The sequence below is a fragment of the Typha angustifolia genome, chromosome 13 (genome assembly GCF_048772165.1).
Source record: "Typha angustifolia cultivar Huaian chromosome 13, ASM4877216v1, whole genome shotgun sequence".
Lineage (NCBI taxonomy): Eukaryota > Viridiplantae > Streptophyta > Magnoliopsida > Poales > Typhaceae > Typha > Typha angustifolia.
In genome coordinates, this window is record NC_133251.1 from 332,142 (window position 1) to 349,752 (window position 17,611).

The 17,611-nt window shown below is 40.5% G+C and overlaps 2 protein-coding genes and 1 pseudogene across 2 annotated transcripts; 1 reads left to right on the forward strand and 2 right to left on the reverse strand.

Moving 5' to 3' along the window:
• Positions 1 to 1,196: 1,196 nt before the first annotated feature.
• LOC140774917 (probable UDP-glucosyl transferase 73B6) lies at positions 1,197 to 2,716 on the reverse strand (annotated as a pseudogene).
• Positions 2,717 to 3,583: 867 nt separating this feature from the next.
• LOC140773010 (probable UDP-glucosyl transferase 73B6) lies at positions 3,584 to 5,313 on the reverse strand. The gene has a single exon (XM_073115316.1). It carries the CDS (start codon positions 5,254 to 5,256, stop codon positions 3,769 to 3,771), a length of 1,488 nt encoding a protein of 495 aa, XP_072971417.1. The 5' UTR covers positions 5,257 to 5,313; the 3' UTR covers positions 3,584 to 3,768.
• Positions 5,314 to 10,062: 4,749 nt separating this feature from the next.
• Positions 10,063 to 14,465, forward strand: LOC140774914 (acireductone dioxygenase 2-like). Its single transcript, XM_073118101.1, has 7 exons — positions 10,063 to 10,202; positions 12,799 to 12,910; positions 13,056 to 13,150; positions 13,242 to 13,356; positions 13,467 to 13,591; positions 14,100 to 14,170; positions 14,245 to 14,465. The coding sequence occupies exons 1-7, from the start codon at positions 10,185 to 10,187 to the stop codon at positions 14,297 to 14,299; spliced, it is 591 nt and encodes a 196-aa protein (XP_072974202.1). The 5' UTR covers positions 10,063 to 10,184; the 3' UTR covers positions 14,300 to 14,465.
• The last annotated feature ends 3,146 nt before the right edge of the window (positions 14,466 to 17,611 follow it).

Genomic DNA, 17,611 nt, shown 5'->3' on the forward strand with positions numbered 1-17,611 from the left:
TCGGATCCGAATCAAATAATTTGTTTTCTTAATCATTTACCAGTATAGTAAGTCTGTGGGGCCGGTAAAGGCTCGGCCCATCTGTTACACGCGTGGGCTTTCATATGGACGGTCCTGATGACAATACCATTTCATCAACCGGTAAAAAGGAGCTTTGGACGCTATATCCTAGTCGCTGGAATCTAGATAGCCGCCGTTGCCCCGCGCGTTTCGTTTCGATCTATTTCAAGCCTTCTTCCCATATTCCCGTTATCATGAAGCTAGCTTTCAGAACTTTCCACAAGAGAGAGAGAGAGAGAGAGAGAGAGAGAGAGAGAGAGAGAGTGAGATCGAGGAGCGCGGTGGAGAACGTGTTTCAGGTTATTCTTCTTCTTCTCATATATATATATATATATATATATATATATATATATATATATATATATATATATATATATATATTTCGATGATCTGCATCGTGTTCACCATGATATATGCAGGCCCTGAATAATCTTGCAAGTGTTTATGTTAACATTGAGCTGCTTATTGAATTTGTAAACTATGTTGGTCTGCATTGATCTCCTTCATCCATTGTTGGTTTCTAGATCTTCATAGTTATCTCACTTACTCTACCTATGAAGGGATGACATCCTGTTTGCCTGTCACCAACGATATTATTTTTTACGGCCCTTGCTTTTTCTTATCTGACATGAAAATTGATCTGTTTTCATAATATCCGTGCTGATGGGTATAACCAGTTAACCACAAGGAAGAAGAAGAAGTTATAGCAGAGCTAGCAACGACCACATAGCTAGCCTCCAAAGGAGACCTCAGATCTCTAAAGTTTTGATCTTAGTCAAGATATGATAAGATAGATGCAAAGTGCGACATGGCCAGACTAGTTAGTACTTGGTAGGACTTTAGTAGTGTAGGACCATCATGCACCCCACAGCTTAGAGAGACTAGCTACTAGTTAGTAGGAACAATAACCAGATGTTACTTGGCTAGTTCATCAAATAAAATATATTTTATGTTATATAAAAAAATTATTTGCGAGTTTTGGACTCTCTAATTTCTACAATACATTAATACTACGTGCAGCATCAGTGCATCACCAATTATATAAAATTTCACCCTATTTTGTTTGTAATTAATCTCTCGTAAAAATATAAATATAAATATTAGAGTTGTTTATCCTCAGTATTCTGTTATGTAAATAAAAATCGAAGTGGGAGAAAATGATGTCAAATATTTCGTTGATATTTAGAAATATGCATGAACGTGTCCTGTCGCCTCGATCAGATCCTCAATCAAGCGATCAAGATCTCTGTCCGAAGTCCCCCCCTTGTCCATCGCCTCCGCTATCCGTGCGAGCTCCTTGGCCTTCTCCCCTTCCCCTCCCTTGGACACAGCCCTCTCAATCACCTCCCGGCTCACCACCGCCCTTTCCGCCTCTCTCTCTCTCTCTCTCTCTCTCTCTCTCTCTCTCTCCCCTCCTACCCTCCTCCCACACACTCTTGCACCGCTTCCCGTCACCTCAACCACCAGCCTCTCATTTATGAACTGCTCGAACACCAGTGGCCACGTCAGCATCCCCACCCCAGCCGTCGCCGCCTCTAGCACTGAGTTCCACCCGCACTGAGTCATGGAAGCCCCACCGCGGCGTGTCCCAGTATCGCCACTTGCGGGGTCCACCTCCAGACCACCATTCCCTTCCCTTTCGCGTTAACCCTCTCCTCCCACCCCATTGGGATCCACTCCGTCTCCACGATGGCCTTATCTTCTCTCAGTGCCCGCAGAAATGGCCTCTTGCAAGCCTCCAGCCCCAGCGCCAGCTCGGTGAGCTGCTCCTCGGAGAAGTGGCACCAGCTCCCGTAGCAAACGAAAACCACCGATCCGGCCTCCCCTCCATCCAACCACGTCAGACAATCCATGTGGGACCCACTGTCTCCGCCACGTAGGCCGACCCCTTCTAGATCCGATGCGTATAACGACAGCGCGACCGGGCCAACGAAGTAGGACCGCTTCGCATCCTCCGTTGCATATATCACGCAGTACTCGGGCTCCAGCCCGTAGAAGGTATTAACCACGTCCCCATGGCCCTTCAACTGGACCTCCTTTATCCTGGTCCACGGCCAGCTGGCGTGGCTCTCGGGAACCAGATTTGTTTCCCAGGGAGACCCGGGACTGTAACTACCGGATTATCGGATGCGGAGTTTGCGATCTCGGATCGCATGCTGGAAAGTTTGTTCAGGATTCGCTCCGGGAACACGCCGATGGCGTGGAAGGTGAGGCGCGGGATGCCGAGCTCGTCAGCCACGACGCCGGCCCACCAGAACGGGATGTCGGCTATGAATGCATCGGGGAGGTGGTGCCGGATGAGAGCTTCGTGGGTCTGGTGGGCCGAGTCGACGGCGGAGTGGATGAGGTCGGATTCGGAGGGGGAGGAAGCCGCAGCGAAGTTCTCGATGCCGGCGGGGAGGCCGACGGTGAGGATACTTATGGGGTTGGAGGAGTGGGAGATGGTGTCGGAGATAAGTGCTGCGTTGGCCGGGGTGACGACGATGGTGGCTTCGACCCTTGGGTCGCGGGCCAAGAGGGCAGCAAGGTCGGTCATGGGGATAAGGTGGCCGGTGGCGAACAAAGGAATGAAGAAGACGCGTAGCTTTGCTGGGTTTGTCTTCTTGTAAGTGGTGTTTGCGTGCGGCAGGGTGGATGATGCGAATGCGGAAGCCATGAGAGAGGAAAATGGAAGGTGAGAGTCGCTGCAGGGTAGGAGGGTTTTTGGGAGACGTTGGACTATATTATTAAAGGATAACTTTTGGATTTAAGTGAATTTCACTAATGTGAGTTTAACATCATCTGAGCCAACGGTTTAAGACCTTAAACGGTATTACTTTACTAGTCAACGGTATGAATATTTTAAACGTGCATCGATCATCAGCCTGTCTTTCAACTTATTTTACGTCCAGTTGCATGCCTTTCTAATTTTACTAGAGCTGCAAACCGCACGCACATCTCTTGTTAGTTCATACAATATATTATTTTTTTCCATTGAAATGTTTCTTAGATAAGTAGATTTTGATTAATTTAATGGGGGAATAAATAAATGTTAAATAATATTTACATCTCTTATACGGCGGTGGCAGAGCCACTTGCATGTAGAACATGCACCTTCTAAACCATACAAATTTAATACACTTTTTATAAAACAATTATTAGTATGTTAATATACTAAGTAATCCATGCTGAAATTAGAAGCGGGCTTTGGTCTGATCGGCATTAATTGGTGCTCAATGATGAAGAAGACCATCCTGTACTATCATTAATTTACAGTCTTTTCTTCTATTTCTTTCTTTTTTAACGTCCAGTCTCCTTCTGATTTTAATGCGAACCACACTGCATACATCTCTTGTTAGTTTATGGGAAATATTTAATCTAAGTTTACCATTCTTTTTCCATTAAAATGTTCTCGTCGGAATCGCATCTCCAATGAACCACTGTCTATCAATTAATGCTTCATCAAAATAAAATCTACACTTAAAAATAAAAAATTTCTCTTCTTCTTTTTTGTGTGTGTGTTATTTATGTTTTGTACGTAATAAACTATTTTATTGTAGCTTCCAAAATAAATATCAGAGCTAGTGTTTCCCCTCAGTATTTTTGTATGTAAATAAATGTTCAAAGTGGGAGGAAACAGTGTCAAATATTTCGTTCATATATAGAAATAGGTATGGACTGAACTAGACGACGGTAGGAAATTTATTGAGATAGAGAAGGCCAAGGAGCTTACACATGTCCCCTGGCGTTGATTAAGTCCTCAATTAGATGGTCGAGATTCCTCCTCGACGTCCCTCCCTCCTCTACCGCCTCCTTGGCCATCCGTGCGAGCTCCTTGGCCTTCTCCCTCGCCTTCTCCCCTTCCCCTCCCGTCTCCATGAATCGGGATATTGCCCTCCTGATTACCTCCCGGCTCACTAGCTCGCTATCCTCCTCTCTCTCGCTCCTCCTCCCCCCCTCCCACACCCGAGCGCCGCTTCTCGTTACCTCCACCACTAGCCTTTCGTTTATGAATTGCTCAAACACCAATGGCCACGTCAACATCCCCACTCCGGAACTCGCCGCCTCGAGCACCGAGTTCCATCCACAGTGCGTCATGAATGCCCCAACCGCTGTATGTCCTAGTATGGCAACCTGAGGGGCCCAACCCCAAATCACCATCCCTTTTGCCTTGACCCTCTCCTCCCACCCCTCCGGGATCCACTCCTCCGCTGCGCTCGCCCTATCTCCCCTCACCGCCCACAGGAACGGCCTCCCGGACTCCTCTAGCCCCAGTGCTAGCTCGGCGAGCTGCTTCGGAGAGAAGTGACACCAACTCCCGAAGCAAACAAACACCACCGACCCGACCTCCCACCTATCCAGCCACGTCAAACAATCTACATGGGACCCACTGTTGCAACCACGTAGGCCTCCCCCTTTTGGATCCGACCCGTATAATGAAAGCGCGACTGGCCCCACAAAGTAGGCCCGCTTTGCATCCACCTTTCTATACATCTCGCAGTACTCGGGCTCCAGCCCGCAGAAGGTATTAACCACTACACCATGGGCCCTTAATTGGGCCTCCTTCATCCTGGCCCACGACTCGCTCATGTGATCTTCGGATACTAAGAATTGCGGGAGTTCACGTCTTGGGATCCGGATCTGTTTTCCCGGGAGACCCGGGACGGTCACTACCGTGTTATCAGATCCGGAGTTTGCAATCTCGGATCGGATGCGGAAGAGGTTGTTCATGATTAGCTGCGGGAAGACGCCTACGGCGTGGAACGTGAGGCGCGGGATGCCGAGCTCGTCGGCGATGGCAGCAGCCCAGAAGAACGGGATGTCGGCGACGAGGGCGTCTGGAAGGTGGCGGCGGAGGAGGGCCTCGTGGGATTGGTGGGCCAAGTCGACGGCAGCGTAAATGAGGTGGGATTCGGACGGAGAGGCGGTGGCGAGGTTCTCGATACCCGCGGGGAGGCCGACGGAAGGGAATGGGTAGGTGAGGAGGCGGATGGGATTGGAGGAGCGAGATATGGTGGCGGAGATGAGAGCGGCATTGGAAGGGGTGACAACGATGGTGGCTTCGACCCTTGGGTTGCCTGCGAAGAGGACGGCGAGGTCGGTCATGGGGATGAGGTGGCCTGTGGCGAAGAAGGGGATGAAGAATACGCGGAGCTTTGCTGGGTTTGTCTTCCTGTCGGTGGTGTTTGCATGCGGTGGGGGCGAAGGAGAAGCCATGAGACAGGAAAAATGAAAGGCGCCAGAGAAGTGAGAAGGGATGGAAGAAGACGGAGCATATTATATAATCCATCTAACCATCTAGTTGGGCGATGGAAAACTCGTGCGAGAGGTTAGGTGCTCACGTCTTCTTTCGAGGGACCTATACGTGTAAATATTCTCCATTGTTAAAAAAAAAAGAACTTGCTTAAAGTCTACTATTCTGTAATATAGACAGTGGCATATGAATGCCACTGTACGTATCTTGCTGCTTGCGGTTGCTATTAATTAGTGCTCGATGATGAATGTTTCATACGTGCATGAGCATGCCCCATCGTTTAGTCTTACTTATAAAAAATATATACATCCAATTTCCTTTTAATTTTACTACATATCATAAATCTCTTCTTAGTTCATAAGAAAATACTTACTCTAATGTAGCATTCTCTTTTCTTACCCATTAAAATGTTCTTATCCGATTCACATCTCCATCGTGACCACAACATTGCTAACGAGAGCAGATCTTCGTCATGATGTAATGGACAATTAATATTATATACACTTTAACTATTTGCAGTCGGATTGCTTGCCCCAAGATGCACGTTTGATGGATGGTTGAGTAGGTTTATTATGCCCAACCAAACTTTGCCCACCAACCCAACGCGCATACAGAAATAAAAAGCAAGAATGCAGCAAAACCGGCGACAAATTTACTTCACCTCTTTAACAGCATAGGAAAAAAAATACTTTTACCAGCTAGTTTTGGACCAAAATATTACTACAGTAAAAAATATTTTATTACCATAATAAAATTAGTTTATCTATATAAATAGCTTTCAGACAACGATTTTAACTATATTATTTATATAAATCACTTTCGGACAACGAATTTTACCTATTTTATTTATATAAATCACTTTCGGACAACGATTTTTACCTATTTTATTTATATAAATCGCTTTCGGACAACGATTTTTAATTATTTTATTTATATAAGTCTCTTTCGGACAATGATTTTTAATTGTTTTATTTATATAAATCGCTTTCGGACTTTTATTTATATAAATCGCTTTCAGACAACGATTTTTAATTATTTTATTTATATAAATCGCTTTCAGATAAAGTAATTTTGTGGTTTCCGATGAAAGCGATTTATATAGAAATAATGGTGAAAAAAATTAGTTGTCTAAGACAATAATTTTTCTAACAGTTAATTATAGTATAAACAACTTACTTCCCATTTTACTAGACCTGACACCGGGCGGGCCAGGTTCGAGCTGGGCTTTTTGGGTCAACCGGGCTAAAGTATTTATTCATGACCCGACCCACCAATCACTCAGGCCGGATTGGGTTCGGCCCAAGCTAGAATAGCCTAGCCCGTTACCGCCTGTTGGGCCCGGACCGGCACGACTCACTAATCACTAGGCACAACCCATATTTTAGCTATTTTTAGAATTTTTTTAACTATTAACTTATTTTTTTAAAAAAAATATTTATATTCCTCCATTTTAAAAAAATTTTAAAAATTAAATTTTTTTAAAGGTGTGCTTAAAATAATATAAAACGGTATAATACCAAAATATTTATACTGTAGCAGTAGTAAATAGCTGTAGCAAAACGGGCAAAGTACTGTAGCAAAAGGGAAGGCTTTCGGGCCAGGTCGGGCGGGCAAAGGGCTAGCCCGTGCTGCCCATGGATAGTTCGGGCTCGGGCTAGGCCGGGTCTAAACCAGGTCCGGGCCAAGCTTAGCCCGATCCAAACCGGGTCGGACACGGGCGGGCTGGACCGTTTGATCATGTCTACATTTTACCCATTTTACCTATTATACAACTCCGGATATTAAGGAGAGCACGATAAAGCCCATTTTACCACTTACTTCCCAGAAAAGAAGCAAAGAATACTACGTTTCATCAATATTCTCCTTAAAGGAAAGGTCAAGATATTCAGCAACGATTCTGGTTAGATACTCCTTAATATCCAACTTAAGACTAATCTGGTTAGATATGCCTTTTGAATCAGTCAACGATTCTGGAAGCCAAGACGTAGAGATATTTCTGGGCTTCAGTATCACCGACTACAGGTTTCAACTCACGCCATGGGTCTTCTACCATGGCCTTGCTGTAGTAGTGCTCCGGTTCCTCCTGGCCTGAATGGTTGTTGAAACTTTGGCCCCTCCCACCTCTTCCTCTGGTATTAAGGGCTGCTGCTATCTTGTCTGCCCTTGCCTCTTCCAGAATATGAGTAAGGGCTACCTCTGATTCCAGGATTACCCATAGGGCTGCCTCGCCCATAACTTGGGCTTGTGAAACCACCTCTCGATGAATTAGGATAAAATCCATGCATCAAAGAACCAGTAGATGCATTCCAGGGACCTGGACCACTCGAATAAGTTCCTTGTTGACCTGAGAAGGTAGTTTGGAATTGAACTGATGCATTCCAGGGACCTGGACCACTCGAATAAGTTCCTTGTTGACCTGAGAAGGTAGTTTGGAATTGAACTGGACTCCTCCATGGACTGTTTTTGGGGTGCTTGTGGCAGCATTGGGAAATGGTATGTTGTTATCCGGGAGCTGAGTTGTATCAGACTGCTGTGCAGGAGGATTGCTTGGAACCACGTAATAGCTCCATGGTCCTGCTAAACAAGCAAAGATTGAGAAAAATTAAACATGATTAGATGTTCTAATTTAGCACTTCAGAGAAATAAACTAATAACTAGTAAAATCTTCTCTCTAGTTCATAAGATCTACTCACGGGCAGCATATCTAAAGTTGCACTTTGCATGGTAAAGCCACAGCCCATCTGAATTATACTTTTATATCGTGCAAAGATAATAAATCACAGATATTAAGATGGATATTTAGGTAAGTTCTGCAGAAAACAAAAAAAAAACTCTATAAAAGAATTTCCATATTAAAGCCGAATGAAGTCATGAACAAGACGAGTAATCGAGAAACTTCACACATTCAACTACTAGGAGCTCAACTGACACAAAAAATCATGCATTTTCCCATTCTAATGCTGCCCTCTTTACGGTCAGCCCATTGGATAAATAACGGTCCATTTCATCAATTCTTCAAGATAGTGATACTCATACTCTACTGAAAGTGATTGGTGAACAGATGAAGTGCAGATCACACTTTATTCATAAACAAGGCGTGCAAGGAATCTTTAAAGACAAGAATCTTCATTGAGAAAAGACCAGTCATCAGAACTTCTAAACCCAAAATTTCATGATCTAAATTATGCAAACTTACTTTCAGCAGCTTCAGTAATGCAGTTTTAGGCATGGAAGGGGTTAATCATTTTCAGTTTGCAGGTGATCTTAGCATGCAATGTGCATATCCAACTCCTAAGAAAAGTGACAGTCATCATGCAACTTACATCCCCGCATAGGTTTCCAATGCAGCATGTAAAGCCCCTTATTTTTAGCAACCTCCTAGAAAGGCTATCAAGCCAAGTAATTTGCTCTTAATTTGGTGAAAAAAATTCAAATATTTTCATATGATAAATTGACAAAATGAAGGAATTCTTTGTTTTCTGCACATAGAATTATCACAGTGCACAGAAGTTACGTGATCACAGAAGTATAAAATTTAAATCATAAAGCAAGATTTGTCATTAGCAACCATCTTGCAATATACCATGAACAACCGAATTCGTTCCCAACTATCCCTAACTCTAGTATCTTGCATCTCAACTGCTATTGTGAGATGTCCTTCTTGCTATCAAATTCATCTTCAATGACTAATGCCCTACTCCAACACTACGGAGATAGTAGTGGCTTCCCAAGTCTCAGCTAGTGACTTGTGTTTGCCATTAGGATAAAAGATTCTCAAATCATGTCAGCATTAACCAAGTTGGTTTGCAATTTCATTCTGCATACATCAATATAATGCGGAAGCATGGAGAAAGGAAATGCATGAATATTTATGAGCATAATTTATAACTCTATGGGCTTGTGCGTGCTATTGTACAAAAAGGAATATTATTTGAATCTATTGTGCTACTGTGCTCAAAGGTCTTTTCTAAATTAAGCTCAACAAGACGGGTAAGATTGAGAGATAAAGTTTGATGGTTGCAGGTAAAAACAGTATTTTCTAACTAATTCAACCAAATTGAGAAATCGAAGTATCAAACAAAAGTAGTACAGTGCTACTCCTAAGCCGATTCAATTTATATTAGACCGACTTAAAATTGAATTCAAAGTTGTGCTCATTCGGAATCAGCTTATCAGATATGCAGAATAAATGGAGGTAAATTAGTGAACAAAGGAGAGGATTTTGGTGAGATTACCTTAAGGGCGAGTACATTGAGGAGGGATAGAAGATGAGAGGCTACAAATCCACTTTTCCTCTGGGATCCTGAGAAAGCTGCCCCGGAATTCGTGTAGTTGTCGAACCTAGGGGTACGTCGCGACATCTCCGCCGCCTCCAGCAAAGGAGGAGCCGGCGCCGGAAACGGCATATGGGGCGTCGCGGTGATTCTGGAAGCGGCGGAGGCCTCCGTTCGAAGGGATAGAAGTCTCTCCTCTCGCTTCGCGGACTTTATGGGAAGAGAGAGAGAGAGAGAGAGAGAGAGAGAGAGAGAAAGAGAGAGACTGAGGAGGAGAGCGACGCAGCTCTGCTGTAGTCCGTACTGAAGAAGACCGGGTTTACTAAATCCGACCCGGATCCGAATCAAATAATTTGTTTTTTTAATCATTTACCAGTATCGAGGTCTATGGTCCGGTTAAGGCTAGGTCCATGTCCACGTGTTAATGTATACACGGCTGGGCTTTCATATGGACGGTCCTGATGACAATACCATTTCATCAAGCGATATGGAGGAGCTTGGGCTCCATATAATATTAATATCCTAGCTCCGTCTATTTATAGGCTTCTTCCCATCATCGCGTTGTCCTGAAGCTTTCAGAATTTTCAGGGGAGAGAGAGAGAGAGAGGAAGAGCGCCATGGAGAACATGTTTCAGGTAATTCTTCTTCTTCGTTCTTCTTAATCTTGATCTATTTCTTTTCCTATTTGCTTCGATTTATACCATTCGTAAGCGATTGCGCTTGAAAAAAGACTTGCTACCTTAGGAATGTTTGGAATTTGGGTACGATAATCGATAATAGGAATTTACTCCAAGGGGTAAGGAGTGACCTTGAGAATTTTTCCTCCTGGTATTTGATTTATATGAAATAGACGAGAAAATGGATCTTTAGATGTGTCAAAAAATTAATGCGTCGGCGTGCGAAAATTTGTAATTAATGGTGTATTGACCTATCAATTCTTGTTCTGGGTGCCTAAAACTTGCTATGGGTGTGCGAAAATTTGTAATTAATGGTGTATTGACCTACCAATTCTTGTTCTGGGTGCCTAAAATTTGCTATGGGTGTTTGTTAATTTTGCACCAGTTTAAATAGAAAAGAATAATAGGGCTAAAAGATTTTAAGAGATTTCAGTTAAATTTCACTGGATTGATGAATGGCCTTGCAGTTGAGAACGTATTTTTGGAACAAGAACATTATGCATGTGTTCCTTCTTGGTTGAGATCTGAGTCGTTTATAAGTTTGTGTTGATTGTATTGCCTTCCTCTTTTTCATCTTACATGAAGTTAAGTGGCTATGAATACTATGCCTTAAGGAGTAAGTGTGGACTGTCTATTTGAATCCAAAATTGAGGACGTGTATCCTGTAAATGGTAATCTTTTAAGCCACTTTTTCACTAATGTAACCCAAAATTGTGAACAAATGTTGGAGAAAATATTGTCAAATATAGGCTAAGTGAATTCAGTAATATAAATAATAGAAGCAGTAATTGATCATAAATCATATATTAAAATATAAGCAAGACAAAATTCAGTCTAACTTAAACTTAATAAATTAGCCAATCTGAAATCTATAAGCCAAAGAGAACAGTGAGTCACTATTAGTCTTAGATCAATCAAGAGCAGACTAAAGATAGGTCTAGGCGTCTAGTACTCATAGATGATTGCAGGATGTAGAACCAAGGTAAAGTATATAAGCAGTAGAAGGCTATTGGATCTCACTTGATATGGATGACAGTGTTTAGCTTTAAGCCTTGCCCTTGTCTTCAACTCTAGAAACCTATTGTCCTCATTCTTTGCATTAAATTCTTCAAGACAGCGCAAATACATGGAAATGGAGCAAAGTGACAAAGTAGACTGATTTTTAAAAAGGAGATAAATGATGGAAACTCACAATGACTGTGGGAGGGAATAGTGTGGAATGTATAGTAGAGGAGAGACTTGAGTTTTCCATGGATAAGAAAAATATTCAATGATCCCTTAATAGGGGCTGCATAACATTTATAAAGAGGATGGGAAGACCAAAGGATTTTTTAGGAGGTCCAGTTTTAAGAAGTTAAACAATTATGTTGGGAAGTTAAGGAGTTGCATTGAGAAGTTTAAAGAATTTTTAGGTCCAAAGGTTGAGAAGTTAAGGATTTATGTTGGAAAATTCAAAGATTGAGAATAAGTCTTAAAAGTCTATTTGGATAGCCCAGATTCCCACTGGATTTTGTGAGAATAAGGGTTAGGAAATTTTTAAAGGGATAGAAAAATTTCCCTGTGCCAGTGTTTGGATGATTTTTTAAAATAAAATATTTCTATAGGAAACACCCCTTTCCTGAGGGAAAAAATGAATTGACTTTTGAGTAAATTTTTTTTCCTACACTCATTCCTTCAATTTCTTCTCACTTTCTCCCTTCGCATCTCTCCCTCTCCTTTTCATATCACTATTTTTCTCTCCTCCTCAGCCAAACACCACCATCACCACATTCTCCTTCACCTTTCCACCACCTCCTTCCCCTCCTCCACCACCAACAGCAACACTACCTCCTCCGCCCACCACCACCTCTTTCTGCTCCTCCACCCACCAGCACCAGCATCACCTCCTCCTCCGCCCACCACCACCACCTTCTCCTCCTCCCCTTTCATCTATCACAAAATCCTCCTCCCACCACCATAACCACAACCACCACCCCTCATACTCCTCCTATCTCTTTATTTCCCTTTTTTTTTTGCCCCTCCAAAATTTCCTAAACTATCCAAACATGATAAACCCATCCTAAGGAAAATAACTCTATAGGATTCCTTAGTTGCAGTTTTTAATTTTTACATGCTAGAATTCCTCTGAATTTTTTTTCTTAACTTGCCCTAATAGACCTTAAGAGGTTTCTTGAGGATTCTCAAATGGTTGAGACAACCCATTAACCTTACTAAACCTAGCCAAAATTGACTACCTAGTCTAATAACCAATTTAATGACCAAGTAAAATGGTGTGGACATTTCCCACATTATGCTAATGTTTTAATTGTTCAAAGCATGTATATAAATTAGATAATTGGATTGAAAATTGATGTCACATGAACCATGAAATTGAATTGGCACAATCTGCACTGTCACCTCTATTACCTATGGAACTTCTTTGATTTTTTTCACACTTCCTATTATGTTTTTATTAGTTGCAATGTTGTCTTGTTTAAATATCCCTGTTATGCAGTGTATATGTAATTATAAACATTAATTAATACAATGTTTTGTCTCTGTAATGACAATATAGGATGGCAAAGAGGAGGTTCTCCAAGCTTGGTATATGGATGATAGTGAAGAAGACCAGAGACTTCCTCATCATCGTGAACCAAAGGAATTCGTTTCCTTGGAGAAGCTTGCAGGTTCACATACTTGTTTTTGCAACCTTTGTTGACTGTACATATAATGGGCTAATTTTTTGGAGGCTGATAGTATATTGCATTTTGAGACCTAGTAGTAGTGGAGCACTTGAACTTGCTGAGACAAATAGTATTTCCCTTTCTGCAGAACTCGGGATAGTCAGCTGGCGCCTGAATGCTGATAACTATGAAACTGATGAAAACCTGAAAAAAATTTGCGATGCGAGAGGCTACTCTTATATGGTTTTCTTTGTTTTGCTCTTTCATTTTGGCAAAGGAAATAGACAGGTTAAGAAATAACTGATGAATCAATCTATTGATATTGTTTGCACAGGACATATGCGATGTAAGCCCAGAGAAATTGCCAAATTACGAGGCCAAGATAAAGAGCTTTTTTGAAGAGCACCTTCACACTGATGAAGAAATACGATATTGTCTTGAGGGGAGTGGTATGTGGTCGTACATCTGATACTGGATAAACTTTCTTGCATGACACAAGTGTCGAACATAATTTGGACACTTTTTTTTATCTTCTTATCCCATTCAATGGTTTTTCAAGGGTATTTTGATGTGAGGGATCAAAATGATTGCTGGATCCGGGTGGCAGTGAAGAAAGGGGGTATGATTGTCTTACCTGCAGGAATCTACCATCGCTTTACACTGGATGCAAACAATTACATTAAGGTACTAGAACATATCTGGCCCTACGCTATAACTAGTTCTATTCAGCACTTGTATATTTGGTGCTACATCAGTCATGATAACTCTTACAGTATGAAGGCATAGTTGTCAGGAGACGGAAATGTCTTGAACTCTTGCTATTTCTACTCCTGCATCTAAACCTTCTCTAGATGTTATTTGTTTTTTTTTTAACTTTTTTCACATGCCTTTGAAAAGCTATTCTATTGCCTTAAATTGATGATGACATTGCTAAGTGAATATTTTGTTTCAAGACTAGTTACTAAAGTTCCTTGTGTGTTAGAATTGTAATTTTGGCGGCGAGCTGTTAATTAAATGGTGCTACTTGTTTTTCTAATTTAACTACTTGGAAGCTTGCTTTTAAAGGAGTTCCTAACCTTTAATATGATAGTTGATGTTAATTTTCTTCGGAACATTCAGAATGTTTAGTTGCTAGTGAAACTATTTCTCTTTTTACTCCTTGTACTTGTGACAATGAAGCTTCTCTTTGCAGGCAATGCGTCTTTTCGTTGGTGAGCCAGTTTGGACCCCTTACAATCGTCCGCATGACGACCTTGCTGCAAGGTATAGGACCATTAGGTTATTAATGCTCTGCATTCTTTTTAGGTCATGAGCTTACATAAACTGTTCGATTTCAGGAAAGATTATCTTGGAGCTCTATCAAAGAAGCAAGTTGGAAGCCTGGCTATTTAAGCTAGTTGATCACAATAGAGTACATTTCTCCTACGTGTGTTAATGAATAAGATGTACTTGTGTTAAACATGTACTTGCACAAGGTTATAGTCGAGCATGAGGCTCCTGTTGTTATGAACTAGATCTTGGCTAATCTGGATATAAGAAAATTATAAAAATTTATTTAGTGGTAGTCTTGAAAGATAACATTCTAATGATTTTAGTTTCACTTAAATCCGAGTTCGAGATAAAAAAAATATGAATAAAATAATAGAGAAATGTTAGTATTGGATAGATTGATAATTATCCGATATTGTGATCATCGAAAGGTGGCGAACGGCCAAGAGTGTTGGTGGACGACCGTAAGATAGGGTGGCTCGCGAAGGTGATGGTGACTAAGATTTGGAGATAGAATCAGGATTTTAAGTTAGATCTACTTCTAGGAAAATAAATGATTGTGATTAATTTACTTTTACTCATATATTTATTATTCTTATTCCTAAGATAAACTCAAAGCTAAAATAATTTTTTTAATGTTTGGATGCTTAAATCATTAAACAAAAAAAGTCAGCCCCTCTATATATAAAAGTCGGGTAAAATGAGTCATACTTAGATTAGTTACAAAAGCTAACATGACTCAAACTAGGACTTATCTTAAAGGCTTACATGACTTAATTGGACTTGCCTTAAAGGCTTATATGACATAAGTAAATTTATCTTAAAAGCTTACATGACATGATATAAGTAGACTTGCCTTAAATACTTACAGAGAGATAAATATAAATAACTAAAAGATAATAGACCTGATCTATTAAGTCCAATGTCTTTATAATGTGATTTAATGTGACACAGTTCACACCTGTATGCCAATGTAAAATGGGTTTTTAATGTACATATTGTCTACTAGACTATCATCTTGTATTGATGTCTGGAATAGTAAACTGCAGTTACTTATCATAATTAATTGACTAACTATGTCGTCTTATGTGATCTAATCCTAATTCTATAGGACTAATGTTGACACCTGTGTAGTTTATTTACCACATCACTTTGCATAGAAGAAAGACATCCTTTTCCCCTTGTGTGCTTCTGTGCGTCGCGAACTTGATCCTATTGTTGTCTGGAATATCTATTACCTTATCCCCCGACATTTTTGCATAGTTTGTTAATTCTCTTTTCATGATTCATTCAGATTTCTTTAATCTCTTGGTATGATCCACTCAGATCTCTTATCTACTAGCTGAAACTTGTCAGTCTCTTCTTGGTCCAGTTTAGTTGAAACGATGAAGCATTAAGAGCCCTTATAAATTGCCTCTCCAGTAAGTCTCCTGTATCTTTGTGAGCCTTGTAGATGCTGGCCCGTACCCCACCACAACAGCTTCTGCACTGACAAGGGACTGCTGCATGTGTGGTTTGTTACCTTCTCCAAATGCTATTCTGTTGCTTGCGGTTTGTTAATCCTAAAAGTTGTTAGTATGCTTATTTCATTTATCCATGACTACCTTCATTTTCAGAAATATTGCCACAGGCTCACCATCTCTCTTATCGCTGTGTTTTTTAGCCAGGAGTTCTGTAGAATGTCTCCCATGTTTCTTTCTTTTTTTCTGGTTAAAAAAGGCATTTAAACAATATTCAGCTGATTAATTAGTCTTTCTTAAACAATAGTTAACAGATCTCTTGTGAAAACAAGTCAAAAGGTGACAAATATGCACTTAATGCTATAGGGGTATCTTAATTACTGCAATATGTTCTATCCTGGAAGATCCAATTTTTTGCATCATCCAACAGTTTTCTTATCCCAGTAGGATTAAATTATTATAGTCATATTTACTGCAGCAAATCTATCGTACACATGATATTTAGATTTGTCTTTGTATGTCTGTTGGTCAACACAGAATATTTTATGTGCTTTTACTTGTTTGAATTTTCTTAAGGAGAGTTTGTTTACTCGGGAATTCGCTTTAAGGCATTTGATTTCTAATGTATTTTTTACTTCACGTACTATTATCGTATTAAGGTACAGATCCCTATTGACAACAAATATAGTTCTAATTGAGGAGGACCTATCAATCGCATCAAGAAAAGAAAAAGGGAAAGAAGTAAAGAGATCGTTGGATATTCCATTCGAAGTTCCTTTCCAGATATCCATAATTATCTGTAAAACGACACATGGCTGGAAGAAATTAACTGGTAGCTATGTTCTTTTCTTTTTAAACCAAAAAAAAAAAGTTCTCAAATTTCTTGAGATTTATACTATACATTCATGTACTAAGTTGAATTTGGAATATATTGCTTTTGTTTGATGAGACCTCACTATATTCTTTGGTCCCATTCTATAGAGGTGGACAGTTAACTTGCCGGTTAATGTCTTAACTAGTTGCCTCAGCCTGACATATCGATTTATAACTTACAATCAACTCTTTGGATAGATTTTAAACTATCGGAATTTGCTAAAGTGAATTAAGCATGTTGCCAAGGGTGGATAAAAGAGTACGTAAAGGTTGATTGATAATTTCCAATTAAACTGATTTCAAGATACGAGTTTCTGAAAGATTTAATATAAGCTAGCTCCTGATGTTTGTAACAGATACAACTTATGTGTGTGTATATATATATATATATTTAGCACTAGAGAAAACGAAAAGCAAAAGAAAAATTGGAAAAGTATCTCAAATTCTATCCAGGGTGGGGCTAACTTCTTGCACTTTGGCGAAGGCAATGAAAGCTTGGAGAGAATAACAAAAGGAGGAGGAGGAGCACACGAAAAGAAGGATATAAAGATGATAAGATAGACACAGGACGAGTTAATTACCCTTCACTAAATACCTGAGGGAAGCAAAAGAACGGATCAATCATGCGTGTGGAGGTCTAGTTAAAAGGCTCTCCATATTAGCCTGAGATGCTTATGAGTTATAAAAAAAAAGTTTTGTTTCCTTAGATCATCAATATCAACTCGACTTCTTTTTAGTAGGCACTCCAGATCTGTAAACAGAGGAATCGTATTGAGTCATAAAAAAATAAACTCCAGATATTTGCTATCTTTAATTTGAAGCGTTTATCAACGTGAGGCCTTTGGTTTAATCTTCACAAGGATCTACAAGTGCAAACAGTGGATGAGTAGTCTGGGTGTGAACCTTATCTTACCTTGCTTTGAATCTCTCTCTCTCTCTCTCTCTCTCTCTCTCTCTCTCTCTCTCTCTCAGTTCTCTGAGCAGCACTTTTGCTTTCTGGACCTTTCTCTAATTCGTCAGACTCTTCTTTTTTTTTTTTTTTTAATTACCCCAACCTTGAAGAGCAATTATAGCTGACCCTCATATTAGAAAAAGAAAACCC

Coding starts and splice junctions, on each gene's coding strand:
- LOC140773010 (XM_073115316.1), bottom strand. CDS start 5,256: ATGGCTTCTCCTTCGCCCCCACCGCATGCAAACACCACCGACAGGAAG.
- LOC140774914 (XM_073118101.1), top strand. Junction 13,151..13,241: donor CGAGAGGCTACTCTTATATG/GTTTTCTTTGTT, acceptor TTGTTTGCACAG/GACATATGCGATGTAAGCCC. Junction 13,592..14,099: donor ATGCAAACAATTACATTAAG/GTACTAGAACAT, acceptor TTCTCTTTGCAG/GCAATGCGTCTTTTCGTTGG.